General features: G+C 51.4%; 1 protein-coding gene across 4 annotated transcripts in view; it reads left to right on the top strand.

Moving 5' to 3' along the window:
• PRKAG2 (protein kinase AMP-activated non-catalytic subunit gamma 2) overlaps positions 1–23,540 on the top strand; it is a 254,073-nt gene that overhangs the window by 80,120 nt on the left and 150,413 nt on the right. For all 4 annotated transcript variants that reach the window (XM_088018514.1, XM_088018513.1, XM_028089209.2 and 1 more), the window contains exon 3: positions 170–449. In XM_088018514.1, coding sequence (XP_087874640.1) covers positions 170–449 — 280 coding nt within the window. The remainder of the gene's footprint in view (positions 1–169; positions 450–23,540) is intronic.

Here is a 23,540-nt window from a genome sequence, read left to right as displayed (position 1 = left end):
GGGGTGGCCACCTATGTTTGTACAAGAACTCAGGGCTGTTTCTGGGGGCAGGGTGCCTTGGAGGAGCAGCCTGATGTTAGAGAACGTTGGGAGGGACAGGATCCGTTCAGGGCTTAGGGCTGAGTGCCTGTGCTCGGAATGACCCATCCGTTTGTCTGTCTCTCCCCAGGTGGACAGCCCCTGCAGCTCGGGCAGCCCCTCCAAAGGGTTCTTCTCTAGAGGCCCCCAGCACCGGCCCTCCAGCCCCGTGTCTGCTCCCGTGAGGCCCAAGACCAGCCCTGGCTCTCCCAAAACCGTATTCCCATTCTCCTACCAGGAGTCCCCACCCCGCTCCCCACGCCGAATGAGCTTCAGTGGGATCTTTCGCTCTTCATCCAAAGAATCTTCCCCCAACTCCAACCCGTCTACCTCACCCGGGGGCATCAGGTTCTTCTCCCGCTCCAGAAAAAGTAAGACATTGATGCTATTGTTTCAGGTGGGTGCTGGGCTGCTGGGGACCTTCTAGGGCCAGTGGGCCGTGGTGCCATTTGCAGGGCGCCCGGGCTGGCCGGGTGGCTGTCAGTGATTTGTGACTTGGTGCTGAGTGCATGTGTCTTGTATGTTCCCCCAAGGACAGCTGTCTCTCCGGAACATGGTTGGTTTCCCCCGTCACTTTCTTCCTACACAAAGCCGTCAGTGTGGGGGTAACTGCAAACATCCCAACACTCACAGTGTGACTTGTAAGGACAGCCGCATGAAATCTGGGCCCATAGCCTTCCCTGAAATCAGTAGCGGCAGCAAGCTAAGCTTCAGCGCATACCCGGGGCCAGAGGGCCCAGACCTTGGTTTGCTCTGCCAGACATGGCCCTTAACTACTTGTGGCATGGTTTTGCAGGTTTTGAATGGACCTATTTCTGGCAGATCCTGACTTTCTGTTTTGGGCGCTGGGCAGCTAGAGTTGATTTACTAGAGAAACGAGGGAAGGGAATGTGGGTTTAGGAGAGAGTTCTTTAGGCTCATGAGTATCTGTGACCTGAAGATAAAATACTCTCAGTTGAGCACTGTTGATCATAACCGGAAGTATAAGAGGCAAACCATGAAGTAGAGGGAGTTGATTTTCTCCTTCCCCGTGTCTTAGGCATCTCCCCATGCCTTCTGAGTCTTTCTGATGATGCAGAAAGCTCCTATTTGGGACTGCAGTGATTTGGAAAACAAACTTGCCCTTGGGCATCAGAGGTGTGCGGTCGTCTTCCTTTCTTTCCAGATTGCATGTACACTTAGGATCTGCAGAATAAAGCAGCACTTGATTGGCACGGCCAAGGCACAGAGTGCAAATTCAGTCTCTGTGACTTAGAAGGAAAGGGAGAGGGGCTCTTTTCCTTTTTTGTGTGGTGTGAGGAATTGTTGCTAGTACCCCTAACATCATCCCCCTCAATGACTGGACCTAAGCGTAAATTCATAAGTGTCATGGGACAGAGTGGCCCTGCAGCAAACATTACTGAGTGACATGCAGTTGGGAATCATGTATGCAAAGCCCAGTAAGGAGGGGCGTGTCCGGGCACTGATGTCCTACTGCTCTAGAGAGCATCCCAGCTTCCTTGACAGAGATCCTGGAACTCTCAAATATCCTCTAAGAAGAGGGGACGGCAGGCAGGTCTACATCAGGATGTCTTGTTTCTTTAGTGGCGGCATCACGCCTGTGTTGGTTATAACAGAGCTAGGTTGTATTAGCCTCCCAGAGCTGCCGTAACAACTGGGTGGTTTGAACAACAGAAATTTATACCCCCACATTTCTGGAGGCCAGAAGTCCAAATTCAAGATGTCACTAGGGTGGTGCTCCCTCTGAAGGGTCTCGGGAAGAATCTGTTCCGCGTCTTCCTCTGGGCTTCTGGTGGTGCCAGCAACCCTTGGTGCCCGTTGGCTTAGAGAAGCATCATTCCCAACCCTGTCTCTCCCTCTGTCATCACATGGCGTCTTTCCTTCGTGTGTCTGTGTCTTTGGGTCTCTGCTCTTCTTGTAAGAGCTAAATCTTGGGTTAACAGACCATCCTACTCTAGTATGATGTCATCTCATCTTAGTGAGTTACGTCCGCAATGACCCTCCTTTCAGAAAGGTCACATTCTGAGGCTCCTGGAAAGGCATGAACTGGTGGGACACCGTCAATGCTAGTACACGGGTTATGTAGGAAAAGCCAAGGTGGACAGGTCACGTCATGATGGGCTGGGGATGGAGAGGATTTGTGGGTGTAGAGTGGCCAGCCTGTGAAGACCAAGGTCATTTCTGAAGGGAGAAAGGAACAGCCAAGATACGGGATCAGGGAGGGTGGGATGTTGGCTGGTGAGGATGGGCCGGCCTCTCAGCTCCCTGGGAAGCAGGAGTCCATGCTGCCTTTTTCTGTTGGGCATTTTAAAAGGCTCTTCAATGTTCTTTGCCAGAAAACACTGTCTCAAAGTTCTGTCTCCTAAGATGTTATGGAGTAGGAAAGCTTGTCAGGGCTTCTCCCTACCATCTGGCCAGGCAGCTGTAGACTGAGCTCAGGAAGGCCCTGGTTGGCTGTGGTTGCTCACGAAGACAGCATTGATTAGGTGGAGGTGGGTGCTTGGCTTCTCCACAGAAGCTCCCCGGGAGGGGATATTCACACCAGAGTAGGCCTGGCCCCAAGGTAACTGCCCACACCATTGCCCTTGAACCATCGAGCCCAGGACCTTGGCTTTCCCCAAATGGAAGCCAACCCTGCCAGGCCTGTCATTAATGAAGGTCTGTTTCCAGGGGAAGGTGCCCTACTTCCCTGGGAGGAGGATCACCTGGGCTTCTTGCCACTCGGTCTGCAAGTGTGCTTGAAGGAGGTGTGCTTGGAGGCCATGCTGTCTTTTTGCTCCTACTTGAATCGGTTCCTGGATCAAGGTCCCCAGACTGTGTATTTCTCCCTGCTGCCCCAGTACTGATTTCACATGATGGAGCCTGAGAGTAATGTCACTCATCAGTCTGCATGGAGGGTCTTTATGGGAAGCAGCCCGTGAGACCCACTGTGTCCATTGGTAGAGCATCACAAAGACATTGTTCATTCCACAAGGCCACGGGGAGACAATTCCTGTCCAGCCTTGGTCCCAAGAATAGCTGAACTTGTGAGCAATTGGGTTGTTTTGTCTGCAGTGGACACTGATCACGTCACAGCCCTGTTACCTGCTGGCTGTCTCAGAGCTGCCTTTGTACAAGGGGTGTGAAGGGTACGTCTCTAGCCTCGTTTCTGAATCCAGTTTTGGTCCCCAGCCTTTACTTGCATACCACTTTAAAAAAAAAAAAAAAAAAAAAAAACAAGGAAGACAACTCATTGGAAGGATTTGGGGGTAGTTATAGAATTCAAAGAAGAGCTGACTGCTCAGGACTCAGGGAGGGAGGGAACAAGGCTGGCCGTGTGGCCTTGGCAGCAAGAGTTCATGGATTTTTCCATGAGATCCAGAGGATTCCTCATCTCTGGGTCTCTCCTCTTGCCATGCTAAACTCATTATAGGATATCTGATTAGCCCAGTTAGGGTCTCTGAACCAGTCGGTTGCGGGGGGGAGGGGCAGATCCTGCAGCAAGAGCGGAATGGTGGATGATCCCCGCCCCCCCCACCCCGGACATGGGCCGGAAGTTCCCAGAGAAGCGCCCAGCAGGCAGCTCTCACACTCTACTCTCCCAGTGCCCAGCGTGCATGTGCGTACACAGCATCCCTTTTTACAAAGACACCTCGTGGAACTCCGTCCAGTCACCCTACACACACTTGTAAGTGTGCACACCGCTCCCTCAGTAGGCGGCAACCCTGCGTTGTGTCCAGCCGGCACAACTAAGGATGTAAGCTCGGCTCTCAAGGCCGTGCCCGTTTCCCCTCGAGTTCTGTCTGCAGCCTGTCTTTCTGTGGTGTGACTTAGGGCCCACATGGTGGACGTAGAATCTAAAGGTTCAGCAGCTCCTCAGGTGGCGCCGATAGTCGAGCTTGATAAACACCATTACCAACGATCGGGGCAAAGAAAGAAGGACGATAGAAATTATGAGCACAGTCATCTTCCAGGGCGACATAAAAAAGGAAAAGGAGATAATTCAGTCTTCAGACACTCTGGGAACAAGAAAGGAATACAGGTGGGAGTTACAGACCCAGATGCTACATCTGGTCTTGGGACCAGTAGTTTCCCGGGCTGGCTGGTGTTCATGGCCCAGGAAAGAGAACTTTGTTCTAGAAGGATCTATCTCGTGGAGGACCTGCTGATGTGGGGTGGCTGCCGTCTCCCGCTCCCTCTGGTCCTACTGGTCTAGTGGCATGTGGATTCGAGACATGTCGTGGGGATTCTGGGTTTCTGTCATCCTCCCTCCAGCCCCACTGTGTAGCAGCAAACCTCTTGCTCTTGGTGGTCAGGGTCTTACCCCACCCAAAACAATCACCTGCCCTTCTGCCTCTGCCTCTAATACAGTGGCGGACAAACCACAACCTGGGGACAAAATCTGACTTGCCGCCTGTTTTTATAAATACATCTTCATCGAAACAGTTATGCTGATTTGGTTCTTTGGATTGGGGCCGCCTTCGTGTTGCAACAGCAGGATCTGGCCCGCAAAGTCTGAAATGTTTGGACCTTGTCTAGCAGCTCAAGAAGTCTGAAGCGCTCATGTGGCAGTAGAAGTTTCTGGAAAGGTTTTTTAGAACTGGATCTTGCCTTTGGAGATGAGGAAAGGAAAGCCTGGTCAGAATGTTCATGAACTCAAACAATAAGATTAAAGTTTTAAAAAATAATAAGATAATTTTGGACACACAGCAAGGCAAGGACCTCAAGAATGGCTTAATGTCATGTCACTAAACTTTGCTTTCTAATCATTGTGAGTAACTACAAATACTATGCCTAACAATCATAAATAATGGTAAGTGCTTTTCCTGTGTGCCTCCTAAGTGCATCATACATGACAGTTGTTTTAATCCTTGTACAAAACTCTATAAAGTTACGTTTTTACCATTTTTATCAAAATAAAAACTGAGCCACAGAGAGGGTAAGTCACAGAACGAAGGCCGCCCGTCTGGTAAGTGGTAGAACCAAGATTTGAACTCAGGTGGTCTACCTCCCGAATCTACTTTTAACTCCCAGATGCAAAGGCTGCTTTGAAGGAGTGGATTTTAGGAACATATAAGCCAATGGTCGGACAACAGCAAGCCGTTTAGGAGAAAGGAAAAGAGAAGTGTTTCCTTGGAGATCCCTTACACCAAAATAATTTTCATATGGAGCAAAACTTTATACGTTATTCAAATGTCCCTCCAAATGGAAAAATATCATCACCTTGGGGTGTCAGTCCTCTGTAAAGGGTGCAAAAATATGTCTATAAATGCGAGGTAAACATTCACAGCTTTCTCACCGTTGCTGGAAGTTTGCAGGCCTGATGCTCAGAGCGTCAGTATGGCGGTCCGGGTAGAGAAGAGCTGGGTGGCCCATATGAGAAAAGGCAGGGAACGTTCGAGGGAGAAATGCGTACGTCTGTGATGGGTGGTCAGGTGAGTGAAGGCAAGACTCCGGAAGGTGGGTCTGAGCTGGGCTGGATGTGGGAGTTTTGGCAGCGAGACCAGAGACCGGAACCCAGTCACTGCGCTGGGTTGGACAGAGGGGAAGGGGCGGAGGAGAGAAAAGACACATCTAGAGGGGCGTTCCCATGTTCGGGGAAGACCACCGCACCCCAGGCTCTCACCCTGTCTCTTAACGCCTCCTCTTCAGCAGGGCCTCCCTCTGGTGCCTGCACAAAATGACGCGTTCTGCACATTACACGCTGCTTCTCCACCGTGACTACTGTGAATTGGCTGGTCCCCTTGGCTGCCTTCCCCACCGGAATGTACGCTCTCCGAGCAGAGGGGCTCTGTTTGGTCCCAGGCTCTTTTCTCAGTGTCTAGAACAGCGCCTGGCACCTGGGGGGCGTCCAGCAACCCCTGTACCTTGGTTCACCCCTGAGTCCACCCACTGAGACACTGCTTTTATTAACTGTAAATTACTTTTAAAAGTTTGGGGGTAGGGGGCACAGACTTACTGTGCAGCAGGACACCCACTGGTTTCTCCACAGCGAGCCCTCGACTCGTTGCTTCGGCCACTCGGCTCCTAACTCACTTCTCATTGCCCTCTCACACTAGGTACTGTCCTTCCGATGTGCTGTCACCAGCCACAGTGTGAGGTGTGGGGGTAGTTAAAGTTTTCTCTGCTTTAATTCCTAGTCTAGGGCAGAGCATAAAACTCTCTAATACAGATTTTTTTTCCACCTTGGAGCCTTCTTTTTTCTCTCTCTTTGGGTCCCACTTAGGGACTCTGAGCAAAGTTAGGGCCAGTGAGGGGCTGGAGGACACCCTGCTTACACTGAAGAAGCTCCCAGGGGCTGACACCTGGCTTGTTAAATGCATTAAGTCACAAACCACAGAGGCATTGATGCTAATATAGTTTCTTTCCCTTTCCCTCACCCCTCAGGGGCTGTCTAAACTGGCATGATGGTACTCAGCATACGTACTAGCCCCAGAACACTGGGGACAGAGTGGGGTTCTGGCCTTAGCACTGGAGACACCCTTGTCCTGGAGCTTACGTTCGGGGTGTCCAAGTGTGCTGGGCGGTGCGGTTGTTGGAGGTCCCAGGAGGGGCAAGGAGGTGTCTGGGGCGTGACTGTTCCCTGATACAGAAGCATTTTCCTCTTTTTAACCGCCTGGAGCATTGCCGGCCAGACATCGGCTTTGCTAACACATTTTCCACCAGCTGTCCTGTTCGCGTCAGGTTCTTGGGGGAATCATTGGCTTTTTCTTGCCCCTCTGAACGGCTTTGGCTCGGAGACTAGTCTGTGGCCAGCAGAGTCTCAGCGCAGACCTGGGGCGGAGACCGGGGCCCCTTCTCCTGGGACACCAGCTGCCAGGTGTTCACAGGCAGGGGCCCGCGCCCGCTGTGACCCAGCTCGCCATCCTCAGTCAGAGAAGACCTGGTGTGTCAGAAAGACCATTTCTGACACCTGGGGGGAGGAGGGACTTCTTGGAAGGTGAATTTTGTAATGGCCTCACTTCCTGCCTCCACACCACCCTCCCAATTTCCCACCTATTAGGGTTTACTCCAGGATATCTCCTTTTGACAAGCATCTTCCTGCATCCCCCCCCACTGGGCCCCCCATTAAAAGGAGATGGATTCTGATAAATGCTGTTTTTTGCCAGGAGTGATGCTAGAATGGAGACTTGAGGCCTCCAGCCAGCCCCTTCCTCACCCTCACACCGAGTTTGCGTGAGAATCGATGATGGCATCTTGTGGTCTTCCTAGAGGACTGGGGGTGGGGGGCTGAGTTTGCTGTTTTGTGGACTGTCACATGGTGTCACAGAGGAAGGAGCTGAAATGGAGTCCGAAATTGCTGTTTATTATAGTTCCTGGAGATACATTACTAGCCTGCAGGCTACTGAGTGACTTGTTCATCCATGTTAGGAAGGCACTGGATCCAGCTGCAAATGCCACGGGCAGCATCAGGTTAGCGGGGCAGAGGTACGGGGTCATGTAGGGATCAAAGTCAAGTTACCAGGCGAGGGCTCATTGAAGAATCAGGTAGGATAAGTAATCGATTTCAGACCCTGTTATGTAGATTATAAAAATATACCAGTTCACTGAATCCTTATAATAACTTTTCTGCGTTTACCTGTGTCCCCTCAAAAGAGGTATGTTGAGGTCCTAACCCCCGTATCTCTGAATGCGACCTTATTAAAATAAAGTCACTACAGATGTAACTAGTTAAGATAAAGTCATCCTAGAGTAGGGCGGGCGCCAAATCCAACATGATAGCGTTTTATAAGAAGATGGAGCTGAAGCCTTGCGACAAAGGCAGAGAGTGCAGGGATGCATCTAGAGCCGAGGAGTGCCTGGGGTTGCCAGCAAGACCAGACACCGGAAGGGGCAAGGAGGGACCCCCACAGCTTTCAGAGGGAGTGGGGCCCTGCCGACACCTTGATCTCAGACTACTGACCCGCAGACTGTGATGTACGTTGGTGCCGTGACCTTCCACGGGACAGCGATGCCATCTCACAGATAGGAAACAGGTGTTCACGTCAGGTTTGGCTTGAGATCTTGACATCACAAGAATGCCTTCAGGGAAGGAAGTTGCCACATGACTCAGATGCCCCCACTCTGGGAAGAAGGAGCCTCGTCCTGAGGCCCATTCCTCGTGGCCCGACTTCAGAATCATGGGTGATTTTCAAGAGAGCCGTTTCGGTAGCTGGAAGGGAAGGAGAGCGTGTTACCCGGCCGAGAGCTGAGTCGGAGGTGTCTTCCTTCAAGGCGTGTGGCTTGGAAGGGAAGGGGAACGAGGGGTGGTGGAGCCTGGAGCCCACCCATGGCACGAGTTCCTCTGCTTCTCCCAGCCCCTCCCTGCAGCTGGGTTGGGACCACGGTGCTGAGGATTCAGGAGGCATTCAGCCCAGTTCTGGCTTCTCGGTGGGGAGGGCAGCCCAGGACCAGCTGCCTCCCTGTGTGGGACGGTGACCTGAGCAAAAGAAACCCTTTTTATGTCAAACCACCGAGAACCTGGGGCTCATTTCTTGCTGTGGCCTCGCTGAGCCTATCCTGGCAAACGAAGGTTGACTGGTAGGAAGTGGATGGATTAGAGTTAATGGAAGTTTTGGATTGGCCTGTTTACTTCAAGATAGGAGAGATGAACGCATTTACAGGCTGAGAGGCAAGGAGCCAACCGGGGGGGGGACTCCTGAAATGCACGTACGGGTTGTAAGGGGCAGGGACACGGGCCTGTGTCCATCTTGGGTGTTGGCTTCTGTTCTCCATTAGACTGCTGGGTTTATGCTCTGGGGACACCTGTTTGTCCTCATGGCCCCAACAAGGCTGTCTGTCCCCCCAGAGCTGCCATCATCCCGCGTCAGCCATCTGGGCCCCTCGGGGCTGTTCAGGGATTTGCATCGCTGGTGTGCGGATGTCCTGTTTGCACCATGAAGCACGTTTCCTCGGGTGGCGCAGGCGCCGTGCCTTTCCTGCTGCTGCCGCAGCGTTTAATAGTGAGCTCTTCGCGTAGACTCAAGTTCAGGTCTGCACACAGAGCCTGCTTTCTGCCTCATAGCACCCCTGCAAGGCAGCTGCTTATCCCCGACACAAGTGCCTCGTTCAAGGTCACAGAGCTCAGTGGTGGTGGTGGTGCATGTGAGCTGGTCTGCCCCGAGCACGGTGGGTGCTAAGCAAAGTTGGACCCGTCCCTTTCCTAAGAGGAACCCATCGACCCCTCTGACCTCACTGAATTAACTCTGCCTCTCCGTGGTGGCTCCTCTGTGGAGCCCTGAGGAGCTACCATAGTCTTTCTTGGACCGTTTGGTCCTTACACATACGTATGTATTTTAGAGCATGTGCGCACATCTGTGTAAATACTGTCAAGATAGCTAAGCCCCCTTCGTCCATTAAATACAATCTTAGAAATGTTTTCCTGCCTGTCGCTGAGATCATCTCTAGCTCTGGAGACACAGACAGTGGCCGTGCTGCCCTTGGCTCTTTCTCTTATCTTTTCTGCCCCCATCCCTTGGCCCTTCCTTCTCCAAAGTTCCAGTGCGTGGTTTCGTCCTTACCAGGTGGTGGCGGACTCGGATAACCCATCTGACAGCTGCTCCACCTTTCTTCATAACAGAGCCTGGTTTTATTCAGGACCCACCCCAGGGCAGGACTTACTGGTCTAGATCAGTTGGAATTATCCCTTTCCCATTTGGGGAAGTGCCGGGCTTTGGGGTCACTGGCCTTGAGGTAAACCAGGGCACCTATGTCTTGCTAACAAAATATAAGGAGAGCTCCGTGAGGGATCAAAGAAAAGGCACCCCCCCCCAACAAAGAGAGATACACGAGGACTAATGCCCTCTCCTTACTTGGACTGTGGTATGAGGATGTGGTTTCCTTGTGACCATGGCCAACATGCAAGATGGTGGAACAGGAAGGTGGGAGTGTAATCCTCAGTGCGGGGTGCATCACTGAGCTCAGTATTCTAGGTAGTAGACATCCTTGTCGTTCAGTCTCTTTTAAGTTATATTTTTCTGTTATATGCCATTAAAGTATCCTGGCTGATATACATCTCTTTGGTGACAGAGGTGAGATTCATCCAGATTGGGCAACCAAAGCAAAGCTGTAGGAGCCAATCGGGAATATTCCAGATGGAGGGTGGGGGAGGAAGGAGAATTGGCGTGCAGACAGCCTTTAGTTTCCCCTGCCCCGTGCTATGAAGAAAAACAGCAGGGTACAAGGGCCGGTGGGGGTGGGTGCTGTTTTGTGTAGGATGGTGAGGGAAGGAGCAGTCCCATAAGGGGACCATGACCAAGCCAGCGAAGAGCTATACAGAGGTCTTGAGACATAGGGAACGCTCGGTGCAGATTAGCAAAAGCCGCACTATACGTGTCTGTTCCCAGCTTTTCTTCCTACCAAACTCACCTTCAATGAAGTCAGTAAGCGAGTGAGCGAGCTTATCAGGCAGACTTTTGGCAAGATCTGATTGTTAGGTCTGAGTTCTGCCTTCTGTAAATTCACTTTTTTTATGTGCCACTCCTTCCACGGTTTCCTTTAAAAAGAAAAGTTTCCTTTTTGAAAAGTTCCTACGTAGTGGTCAGTGCCTGGAGAAGCTCTGAAGGGCTGGCTTCCTCCCCTATAGCCAGAATCCCAGGGCAGCTGGTCTCCCCGGAACGGCAGCAGAATGAAGGCTGTCCCTATTAAATCTCTCCCATATTCAATTTGACAAACAAGGCAGAGGATCATAGGGGAAGGGAGGGAAAAATGAAACAAGACAAAAGCAGAGAGGGAGACAAACCATTAGAGACTCTTACTCTCAGGAAACAAACTGAGGGTTGCTGGAGTGGTGGGGGGTGGGAGGGTTGGGGTGGCTGGTGATGGACATTGGGGAGGGTATGGGCTATGGTGAGCGCTGTGTGTTGTGTAAGACCGATGAATCACAGACCCGTACCCCTGGAACAAATAATACATATGTGTTAATTAAAAAAACAAATAAATCTCTCCCACATTCAAGACACGATGAGTTTAATATGTGCCCTCCTTTTGCCTCTATATCCTGAATGCTCATTTGAACCTGATTTTCCATAGAAAAATGTGGGGGCGTTTTTCTGGCTCTGTGGCCAAGTGACCACTAGGGGGCGATGTAGCCCCACGTGCTGAGCCGTCTGCCCCTGCAGGTTGGCCCTGCCCAGAGGACCTGCTGTCCCTGCCCGGTTTTTCCAGCTTGGAATGTTCACCTTCAGATGCACGCCCCAAACAGAGGAAAGCTGATGCTACTGAGCAGACAGGTGGACCTCACACCTGACCAGCCCCACCAGGGCTTTTAAAGGTCCGGGGGGCGGTCTTCTCACATTGACTACATCTGTTCAGTCAGTATTTAATGAGAACCTGCCGGGCCCTGGGGACGCAGCCAGGAACAAATGCCTGCCTGCCCTCGTGGGGATGACCTTCTAGGGAGGAGAGACGATGAGCCATGTGTATTGTGTGTACAGAAATTTTGCATGGTACTGAGAATAACGGGGGTAAAGTGGTAAGGGTTGGAGGGTGTTGCTCTAGGCCGGACCGTGGGATATGGAGGCTCTGAGCGGGCGTGGGACAGAGCCAGACAGATGTGTAGGGCCGCCGAGCCTAGCAGAGAGAGGAGCCGTGCAAATGTCCTGAGCAGGGAGAGTGGGGGACTGGCTGGGGGCCACTGGAATAGACCTGGAGATCGCTTTTGGTGGCCTCCCACCTCCTTTGAGACCTCCTGGGGCCCTGCCACCTCCAGAAAGCCTTACCTGACTATGCTTGCCTTGAGCAGTCTGCCAGAGCCCTGAAATATAAGTGTTATTTTCAGCATCTGCACAGTCTGTGTTCCCTTGTGATACGCTTCTGTTACCTTCAGGCTGTGGGGAAATCGTGTGTTTAAGGTTTCATGTGCTTGCCTCTTACTTCCCCACGTTCTTCCAGGTTCCCCCCCCCGCCGACCCAGTGCCACTTAGAGCCATAAGCAACACGGCCCCCAAGGCTTCTGGTTGCTCCCCTCCCCGAGGAGAGCAGAGCGCGGGGACCTGGGCTGAGAGGTTGCATCCGGATGAGCAGGTGTGTCTGGAGGAAGGATGGAAGGTTATTGTAACCTGCAGGGAATAGGCTGGCCGTCATTGTTCCGTAAAGGGGCAAAGTCATTTTGGGGACCCTGGAGCTCCCTTTTCTATCTTCTTCCTCTGAGGGGCTCCCAGCTCTGAGAGCTGCAGTGCCTTATCCTTTCCCCCCACCCTCAGACCAAAACTAAGTTTGGAAAGAGTCTGACAAAAGTATTCAAACTAAGATGTGCATTATAGAAGCTAAAGGTTACGTATTTCGGGGGTTGTTGACACATTGAGCGTATAACTGAGGGAGAACTTCTAGCACCAAAACCAGACTTTTTTGGAAGCACTTGTCTTCCCAGAACACCACGATTGTGCAGGGTTGGCTCTCGGCTGCTCGGATAGGGTGGCATTTTGCCAGCTGCCCCCCCCCCCACGCCACTGAGCAAGAAATGGTATCTTGTCCTCCATGGGCAGGGATTCACACCAAGTGGCCACTACTGACAGAAGTCAGCCTCGCCGGGCACTGGAACTTTGTCTTTGTCCTACTAGAAAATAGCATTGAAAATCACTGACCTGGACAGCCACCTACTCTGATTACATTGATGGCTACTCAAGGTCATGACCGTGGTATCTGTAGAACGGGCTAAGAGGAAACGGTGGAGGACAGACCCTGGCACCCAGGGAGTTTGCATCAGCCCAGTGGGAGGAACTTACAGCTCGGGGCATGACGATGAGGCCAGCAGCTTTATTGCCGTGGCTTTTGGAACGTCTTGGACTGCGACCCCCAGCGAGAGACACTTTTTATGCTATAATCCAGCACATGTGTACATACGACTGAAAACCATTTCTCAAGAAACAGTACTGACCCTGGCCTAGGTGTTCTATTTTCAATGCAATGCTCATTTGTTCTAAAAGCATGCTTTCTCTGCCCCACACAGCTGGTTTCATGGTGGGGCGGGGCTGGGGGGTGCACTTTGGAAGGTACCACCGTAGATGGTCATAACCCGCAGGATGGGTGTGGAATGCCTGCGAAGGCAGTCTGGCCAGGAACCTCTAGGGCACGGAGAATCAGTGAGGTGGAAGGAAGCGCTGGGGTTTTGCCAGAGATGTGCAATGCTAGACGTTCGAACTTTCTGTTTCTAAGACCCGCTCACCGCTGTGACCGGTGTCGTGGGTACTTTGAACACCCCAAGTAAGTGGAATTTTCTGTTCGTACTTAAGCTGAAACAGCGAAATCCCGCCACGGATGACTGTCGTCCTGAAATAGGTTAGTTACATTTCTGTGCTTTAAACCCGGCTCCTTGTCTGTGGCTCTGTATCAAAAGGATGCCATGACAGCCGTTTGAAATTCGTACGAGCGTTCCAGAGAAGTTTGTTTAACTTGGAAAACTTCTGGTCCTTTCACACCATGTCTGTCTTGGATCACAGACAGCTCCTCCTTTCTCTCCCGGCAACTCGAGTTTATTTTTCAAATAAAAGTTTGTTTTCTCGTAAAATGCCAGAGGTTTTGTACTGTGTGCAGAGGAATGAACTGCAGTTTAGAGCCTCAAGTCTCTGATTCACATGCCAGGGGCTTCCCGGTGCCGAGAAGCTCCCTGCCCGGGCTCGCCCATGGAGCCCGCCAGCCTGGGAGCGCCAGGAGCCTGATGCGGGGAGGGGTCCGAGACAGTGACTTGCGTCCCCCAGCACGTGGGTCTGGACCTCGAGGCTGGTTTCTCTGCAGAATGTCTGTGCTGACCATTTTCAGGAACCTGTTCACGTTACATCTCAGTCGGGGTCCCTCTGTATTTAAAACAGCCAGACCTTCATGGCTGTATGGTTATAAAGGTGAGGGAGCTCCTGAGAAGGCAAGCGAGAGTCAGGGAGGCTAATCAGAGATTAGTAAAAAGCCTGTGCCGTCCTGGGTAGCAGAGGCGAAGTGAGGACGGCAGCACGGGGCAGGCACACAGGCATGACCTGTGGGAGCTGGGACTGGGAGCCAGAGGGGTTGCAGCCACCCAGGGCCTCTCTCTTTGCCCTAGCTGGAAGCCCACCGACAAAGGAGCCTGGGCCTCACGGCTGCAGGGGCAGCTCCCTGTGTGCCCCGCGGACGGAGCAAGGGACCCACTAGGAGTGCGGGTGAGGACCAACCGCAAGGGGCCAGCCTCCGAGCAGACTGCATGCACTAGGAGCCAGTGCGTCCAGGCGCACCGCCCAGCGCTGTGGGGACAGGGAGCCGAGAGGCTCTCAGGGAAGCCTCTGTGGCACCTCCATTGAAAGGAGTCTAGGATGTCCTTGTTATGTGGTCCAGCCGCCGCTTCCTCGTGTGCAGATCCCTGTGTTTGCTGATTGCTCCCAGGGCGTCATTTGCAGGTCTGGTTTTGCACCTCACTGTCAGAGGGGGTCCTGGGACCTGGCCATGCTTCAGCAGCCAGAGGCTGGGGCCGGGGGGTGGGAGCGGCAGCGGCTTGGCCAGCAAGCTGCAGTCTTTCCTAGACACTTGAGGGTACGTGGCAAGCAGGGAAATTTTGCCCCATGACATACTGGAAGGGGCCCTAAAACTCTCCCTTCCCAGCCAGGCTCTCGGGCGGGCAGATGCCGGCTTCTTCCTGCCCCTACCCCAACCAGACAGTGCTCACCTTTTTCACACTCTCCCAAATTCCACCTGCCCTTCTCGCCCGTGCCTTTGGCCGCTGGGACCTGACTTTCTTTTCTTCCACACATTTTCTTCTCACACACAGCAGCTTGTCTTTTAGACTCCATCTGTGTGGCCCTCATCCTTCCCGTGACGGACGCAGGGAAGTGCCCAGAGGCTGAGCAGCACACACAGGGGCCTCATCACAGGGTTAGGCAGGGCCAACGTCAGGTGGAGGCTGGGCCAGCTGCTCCCGACATGGGCGGAGATACCGAGCACCGTCCCTCCCCTCTCTGGTGACCCCCTCCTGCCTGGGAAGCCCCGACAGCCCGGGAGAAGCCTCTTGGCAAATGTGGGTGGCACATATATATTACATATGCAAAAGAATGTAAACTCAGCCATTAAACCAAGTGGTGTGAATGTGGGGGTGAGTACTGGGCAGGGTCTCTAGGGGCCTCAGACCCCGTGGGGGCCATCTGGCTGCTGGGGAGATGGTGGAAAGAGAGGGTCTTCTCAAACCGGGGCTGACGAATGTTTTCTGCACAAGGCCGGATGGGAAATATTTTAGGCTTTGTGAGCCCCCTGATGTCTCTTGCAGACACTCAGCCACAGACAAAATGTAAACTGCGTTCTGATAAATCTTTATTTATAAAAGCAGGTTGGCCGGTGGGATCGGGTCCCCCTGTTCTAAAACATAAATCTGATCATCTTATCCCCTTTTCAACCACCCCCCCCCAATCCTCCCCACCACATTCAAGTGGAAATCTGAAGGCTCACCGCGTCCTCCACACCCTGGCCCTTGGCTGGCTCCGACCCCATCTCGCTGTGTGCGCACCTGGCCTCTGACACTCCCAGTCCCAGTGACGGACACCATGCTCTGCCTCCCGGATTCCCCTTCAGGAGTGAGGGACTCAGTCCTTGAGCTTCTGGCCATGCCCACGACAGAGAACCGCCAGACACAGGGTCCTGCCCCTTCCTGAGCTGGCCTGCACCTGACAGCTGGGTAGCATGTGGGTGTAAAGGACTGGCCCCCTCTCCCCACTCAGGACAGCTCTGAGGGGTCATCCCAGCTCTGGAACTCTCTGCAGGGGCCTCTCCAGGTGCGCATTGCCCTTCAGTTTTGCCTCCTCCCTTTCCTCGTCGTGGGTGTTGATCCGAAAATACACTTGCTACCCACCAGTTCCCGTCTCGGGTCTGCCTCTCGGGGCACCTGCGACACCCCTTCTTCCAGTTAGGTGCAGGTGTCGGCCCTCACTTCTGCTCTCTGCCCCCAGGTCCCGCGATCAGAGCGGCCATTTGAGTGAAGGAAGGGGGCGGGGAGGAATGGATGAATAAATAAAGGGACCAGCGAGGCCTGAAGGACTGGTAGGCTCTGATGAGGTGCCGTGAGGTGGGAGAAGGCAGCGGGGGGCCATGAGCCAGGGCCTGGCTCTCCCTCGGGGCCACTGCGGGTGGGCGTACCAAACGTTGCCAGAATGCAGAGTTACACGAGCTTTACCCTGTGCCTGGCTAAGTGAGATTTTCCCTGGGGCGCTCATGCTCCTGAGTGCTGCACCCCGTCCTCAGACCTCCCCTGAGCCGCCCTGGCTCACCCGCTGCTGCTGGAGCCTTCTGGATCGGGGCAGCTGGTGAGACTGAATCCTGGGGCCGAGCCGACTTCAGAAAAACGTGACTCATCTCGCCTACCCACAAAGAAAGGAAAAGTATGTGTGGCATCCAAGTTTCCTGAAAAGTTCAGCCAACACATTGCAGAGCTATGTGGCGGCCTGGCACCCAGTGTGGGTCCCCTGGGAGAGCGCCCTCTGCTGGCGATTATGCAGGTGTCCGTGAAAGGTGTCAGCGGGGGCGCCAGCCCGGGGTGGGCTGGGGGGAGGGTGGGTATTATCATAATAGGCGGTTGTTGTTATTTGGGAGAAGCCAAGGGGAAATTTCCAGAAGAATCTCCTTTCCCTCAGAGAACTGTAGGCCTCGCCAGCGCTCTAAGGGCCTACTTGGGCGACTGTGGGACAGAGTAGAAGGAGATGCTAATAATGAACCCTTCATTCTTGCCCTGCTGCTTTATTTCTGAATTCCTTTTTAAAAATAGCATTTCGTTTTGGCAATTTCAAGCTTACAGAAAAGTCGTAAAAATAGTACAAAGAATGCTCCTATACCCTTCATCCTGATTCCCCAGTGTTACCATTTTCACTCATTGGCTTATGTCCCCCCTCTCTGAATACGTAAATATTTGTGTGTTTATATAAAATCTGAACCATCAAGAATCAATTTAATGATGAAAATCAGGAAACTGACATTAATCTGATAGTATTCACTGAACTACAGGCTATATTCGCCATTCACAGATTATCTCAATAGCATCATATTTTGGGAGAGGAAACGCCCAGCCAGGCGTTGCCTGTGATTCTCCTTTCTCCGGAGACTGTCTGAGTCCGGAGCAGCCCTCAGTCTTGTCTCTTATGATCTCAACATCTTCCAAGACCCCAGACCGGTTATTGTGCAGACTTTGCTTCATTCAGGGTTTGCCTGGTGCATCCTTACAATTAGATCTGGGTTTGCTGTGCCACACGTCTCGTGCCCTGTCCTGGCGTCATAGTGGGAAGCACGTGATGTCACTCAGACCCACTCCCAGTGATGCAGACTGACCAGTGGGTTAAGGGAGGCATCCGCCACGACGAGATCCTAACAGAATTACTGTTTTTCCCTTTGTAAGCAATACTACTTTGGAGTTATGTAAACATCTTCTTTCTCGCCAAATATTCACTTGCTAGTTTTAGCATCCATTGATTAGTCCTGCCTCAGTTATTACCATGGCCAAAAGGTGATTTTCTGATTTTTATCATGAATTCTGTATTGATTGGTTGGAATTCTACTAAGGAAGGAAATTTCCTTTCCTGTATGTATGTACATATGTACTCACGGACTCCTGTTTTATTCAGTGATTTGGTTTGTCACAATCATATTTTTTTTAAAGATTTTATTTATTTATTTGACGGAGAGAGAGCACAAGTAGGCTGAGTGGCAGGCAGATGGAGAGGGAGAAACAGGCTCTCTGCTGAGCAGGGAGCCGGACGTGGGGCTCGATCCCAAGACCCCAGGACCATGACCTGAGCCGAAGGCAGCCGCTTAACAGACTGAGCCACCCAGGCGCCCCTGTCACGATCATATTTTGATGTTCAAGTTGTCCTAGACTTGGCCGGCAGGAGCCCCCCAGGTTGGTCCCTTTTTCCTGGGACTGTCCCCATTGTCATGTCAGAAGCAATGCCTTACTTTCTGGTAAAACCAAGTCTTCCAGGGGCACCTGGGTGGCTCAGTCGGTGGTTAAGTGTCTGCCTTCGGCTCAGGTCATGATCCCAGGGTCCCAGCGGATAGCCTGCTTCTCCCTCTCCCTCTACCCCTCCCCCTCCTCATGCACTCTCGCTCGCTCACTCTCTCTCACTCTATCTCAAATAAATAAGTAAAATCTTTAAAACTAAAAATAAAAGTCTTCCAGCCTCATCTTGTCCTTTCCCTGCCCTGGCCTGGAATCGGCCATTTCTCCAAAGAGCTCTTGCTACTTTTACTGGCCAATAGTATCTAGAAATCGGGTCCGGTGCTAAGTGTGCTTGTGAATACTGAGACATCACTGCCTTTAGGTCCTCCGAGCAGACACATTGGAAATACGCTTGCATCTAGGAGAGTAGTTGGATAGAACAAAGAAGGCACATCCACACAGTGGAGTACTAGGCGGCTATGAAAAAAATATAAAGGTGATATCTCTGAGCTAATGTGGCAACAGACATAAATAGACGATTTTCAAGAAACACAGAAATGGCCCTTTGATCGCAGGTAAAAGCACTTAGACGTCAATAGAAAGCCTTTCCCTGAATCTGGATTATAGAGGAATTCACGTATATTTTCCTCTACTATCTACATCGTCTAATGTAACTCTTTTTTTGTGTGGTAAAATACAACATATCATTTGCCATCTTAATATTTTATTTTATTTTATTTTATTTTAGAGGTGGGGGGGCAGAGGGAGAGGGAGAGAGAATCCTAAGCAGACTCCCCGTTGAGCGCAGAGCCTGACATGACACTTGATCTCATGACCCTGAGATCATGACCTGAGCCAAAACCAAGAGTCAGACACTCAACCGACTGAGGCCCCCAGGCGCCCCATCTTAACCATTTTATTTATTTATTTTTAAAGATTTTATTTATTTATTTGACAGAAAGAGACACAGCGAGAGAGGAAACACAAGCAGGGGGAGTGGGAGAGGGAGAAGCAGGCTTCCCACAGAGCAGGGAGCCCGATGTGGGCTCGATCCCAGGACCCTGGGATCATGACCTGAGCCAAGGCAGACACTTAACGACTGAGCCACCCAGGTGCCCCCCATCTTAACCGTTTTAAAGTGTACACAGTTCAGAGGCATTAAGTACATTCCCATGGTTGTACATCCTTCACCACCCTCCAGTTTCAAAACTTTTTCATCACCCCAAATGGAAACCTGGTACCCACGACTCGCCATGCCCCTTCCCCCCAGCTCCCGGCAACACTGATCTATTTTCTGTGTCTTTGGATTTGCCTCTTCTGGACACTTTATATAAATAGAATCATGCAAAATGTAGCCTTTTGTGCCTGGCTTCTTTCACTCAGCATACCCTTTTGCAGATTCATCCATGTCGTAACAGGTGTTAGTGTTTCATTCCTTTTTATGGATGAATACTGTTCCTTGTACAGACAGACCTCATGTTGTTTATCCATCTGTTGACGGACTTTTGGGTTGTTTCCACCTTCTGGCTACCATGAACAATGCTGTTATGAACATCGAAGTCCAAGTCTGTGTTTGAACACCTGTCTTCAGTTCTTTGGGGTAGATACCGAGGCGTGGAGTTTCTGGATCCTACGGTAATTCTCTGTTTACCTTGAGAGGAACGGCCAAGGTGTATTCCACAATGGCAGCGCTATTTTGCATCCCCACCGTTCACTTGCTAGTTTTAGCACCCATTGATTAGTCCTGCCTCAGTTATTACAATGTCTGAGGCTTCCAGTTCCTCCACCCCGGCTCCAATACCTACAGCTCCTCACTTGATCCCGTTGCCCCAAAACCTGCAGCTCCTCACTTGATCCCGTTGCCCCAACCCCTGCAGCTCCTCACTTGATCCCGTTGCCCTGCTAGCGGATGCCAGGGGCTATCTGACTGTAGTTTTGACCCGCCCTTCCCTCAGGACATCAGGCATCTTCTCATGCACTTATTGGCCATTTGTGTATCTTCTCTGGGCACATGTCTGTTCATTTTTCCATTGGGTTGTCTTTTTGTTGCTGAATTATAGAAGTTCTTTCTACATTCCAAATGCTGGACAGGTACCAGACGCGTGCTTTGCAGATTTCTTCTCCCTTTCTGTGGGCAGTTTTTTTCTCCCTCTTAATCGTGTGCTTTGCGGTAGAAAAACTTTTACTTTTGATGAGAGCAAGATCTTGATGACCAAAAATACCTTAACGTGTTGCTCCTTAGTCCTTGGCCCGTATGGACGCTTAGACTTGTTGAAATGAAGGGGTGGGGGGTGCCAGTGACCACAGGTCATTGACTCTGGAGACGCCAGGACAGGCTGATGGAGGAGGGGACTGCCTCATTGTCACCACATCGTGACGGGCTGCTCAGGGTCTGACCATCCCCTTAAAGCCTCCAGTGGGGGGAGACCGAAGACAGCAGATTCTCCGGAGCATCCTTTCTGAGTTTCATCCTCTGACCTTCAAGGAGGACCTTGCTTGACTGCAGTGGGTCTAGTTTCTTTCCAGTGTTTCCTCTCGGTGGGGACATCGGAAGGGCACGCCACTCCAGCTCTTGTGTCTCATAGGCCTGGGGGAGGAGAACCTCCCACCTTCCCCCTTGCCCTCTGATCCTGCAGGGACGCTTGCTCCAGCAGCCCCAAGCCGCCTGAAGGGCAGGAAGCTGTGTTATTAGCACATTCTCCTCACTGGGGGAGGGTTGGGATAATGTTCCCCGCTAATCTCCCACCTCTGGGCCAGAGATAAGAGATAAAAGCCAGATATAGGCATGCGTGCCAGGAGATGCTCTTTCTTCATGCTGCTGCTTAAAACAGTGTTTCCTGACATTTTGCTTTTCTTTTTTTAGCCTTTGCTGAAGCAACGTACCGAGAATGCACCTTGCTGATTTTCCCTGCTGTAGATACTGATCCCCGTCTACGAGATTGTTTGTGTTTTATTTTGTTTTCTCCCCTCTACGTTTGAGTTTTCAGTAAAGCAGTTCACTCACATGATTAGGAAATCAAACAATTCGCCATGAGAGATATTGAAAGGCAATAATCCCTTACCCCACGCCACCAAGACCTAAAAGGAACCTTTTAAAATCGTGTACATATTCAGCTGTTTTATGGCTTATCAATGTTACAGCTTATATGTTTTCTTATTACGATGGATGATGACTACTCACCCCTCCAATCTTCAGTTTCCCGTCCGCTTTCCTTTTTTAAATTAATCAGCCTTTTCTTTTGTTACCCCCGCCAAGAGCCTTCTTAGACATTTGTTTCTAATCACCCCCTTGCAATTTTAGCAGAACAGATATACCACATATTATTTATGTATTATGTGTCTCTCTGCGCTTTATATGTGAAAAGAGTACATCCCCCTTCCCAAGAGCCATTTTCACCCCTTAGGGGCAGTATCAGCGCCCCCCCCCCCCCCCGCCGAGAATAATAATGTAATGGGAAAGGAAGTCGAAGTGAGTGATGTCAGTGAATACAGTAACATCTGACTAGTTTGGGATAAGGCCAATTTGAATTAGCCAACGATCTCAATTATGGAATACCATTTTTATATTTTGTCAACATCAAGAAGTGAACCAGCCACCCAAGTTAACTTTCTAGATATTTGAAATCTAGGTATTTGAAATCTAGATATTTGAAACTTAAGCCATTAAGCACCAAAACATGCATCTTTCTAAGTGCTTGATACACTATACACTTTGTAGTTTTCTCGTTCAAAAGATATGAACTATAACTTCACTCTTTACAGAGGATTTAGGGTCCTCGCCAGATTGCCCTGTGGTGCAGCCTCTCATATCCAGCCAGCCAGCACTGAGCTACAAGGACTAGGTTCTGTATCACGAGGGCTGCTGACTCTCATCCCTCCCGTCTCCTTCCTCGGGCCAGCTACATGCTCTGCGGCAATGTTCTTGCCTAAATAGCACCGCCCCCACCCACCCATTGCAATGCGCTGCTAAGAACCAGTATTCTTTGTGCGTGGGGTTAAAAAGAGTAAATTATTAGTAGCAAAGTCCCTTGGTTCCTCATTGAAGAAATAAAATGCTTATGCTGTGAGTGTTTTGGCTTACGAGCAGGGTTTTGTCCAATTACTTCTGACTTCTGGGTCGGGATCAGGAGCAGGAACGGCACATGTCCCTGCTCCTCGCTCGGGTCCTGGCGTCTGCCCGGCCGGCCAGGCTAACGGATCCAGCACCCTCCCTGGAGACGCAGAGCCCAGGCGGCCAGCCCTGGGTCGGCGCCCAAGGAGGCTCCTTTCGGTAACTGAGGCTTTGCTCTGGCTTTTCCCACCGTGTCCTTGAGGCACTCTGAGTCTGAGCCCAGAGGGATCTTTCCGTGAAGGTTGAGACGATGCTGTCCACCTGTGAAATGCTCTGCGGCTTTCAAGATATTTTTTGCAGTTTTATCTAATTTGATTCGCTCAAAACTTCCGTGGAAGTTTTAGGGGAGAAAGGTGGAAGAATAAACTAAATGGCTCAAAATCACATTCTGGTATGTGAGCCTACGTGCTTTGTTTGACCTAAGTATTTCAAACCTTCCTTTTTATCATCTCGTTTGATAATATATTTCACTGTGCCAAAGAAACAGATTAAAGGCAAACGTCAACTCAGATCTCATAGTTTAAACCCATGGCTTCCAAATGTTGGAAGTGGAAAAGACCCTGGGGCCTCCTTGAGGAGCCCTGGATTCTGGAAAAGGGAAACCGTGCTTGGCTGCCCGGGAGGTGAAGGCCTAGGTGGCCATACTCTGTGGGAGTTGATGAGGTCTTGACCCTTGCCAAGGATTTTTGCACAGTCCTTTACCACTTTGGCCCTTCCAAGACATAACTCAGAGGATGAACTAAATGGAAAATCCAGATGCTCAGCCTCTAGAATCTTTGGAATCTAGTTTTTGAAAGCCCCTGCTCTTCAGCCCCTGAGCCCAGGGTTCACCCCGGATTGCCTGAATGCTAGGGTTAGGAGCAGCTCTGGTTTCTGGCACCTCTCTTGGCCTGGCAGAGAGACCCCAGGGCCTGCAAGGGCCATGAGGAGGGATTAAGTAAGGCCCCCAACTCGGGGGCCCCATAGGGCACATGATGCCCCATGGAAGACTGTAAGACCATCTAGGGATTCATACTTTTAGGTGTTGTACTTGGGCATGCTAAAAATAATTATTGCCATTGTTTTTCACTCTTCCTGAACACTTCTGTACTCTGAAAGATGATACCCCCATTGTCACTGGGTTTAGATGTCACCGGTGTGAGTTGAACTCTTTAGGCTGAGGTAGTCTGTCTTTGCCAAAAAAATCACCCTCTTGTCACTCAAACTGGAGCCTCGTGGGGGAGCGGTGAGTGACCGTGACCGTGCTGGAGTGACGCGCAAGTGGGCACGGGGGCCTGAGTCAGGGTGAGGATGCGTCACTCTCCAGAGCCTCGGCCTCATAAACAGCTCTGGGACGGGACACGGAAGGCCCCTATGAAGTGACACGGCAGTCTCACTCAGAGTCAAGTGCCACGGTGACCTTTAGAACTTTCCATGAAATATGACACAGTCTTTTGCAACCAGCAGGACAGCACTAGCAACTATGTGCTACGGCGCACTGTGGCTCCCACGCCCAGGGCACCCGCTTTCCTCTTACAC

This window comes from Eumetopias jubatus, unplaced genomic scaffold (genome assembly GCF_037043125.1).
Source record: "Eumetopias jubatus isolate StellerSeaLion01/CBP00866 unplaced genomic scaffold, mEumJub1_p1.0 scaffold_14, whole genome shotgun sequence".
Classification (NCBI taxonomy): Eukaryota; Metazoa; Chordata; class Mammalia; order Carnivora; family Otariidae; genus Eumetopias; species Eumetopias jubatus.
Note: the sequence above shows the minus strand (reverse complement) of the source record. Positions and strands in the feature narration are given on the sequence as shown.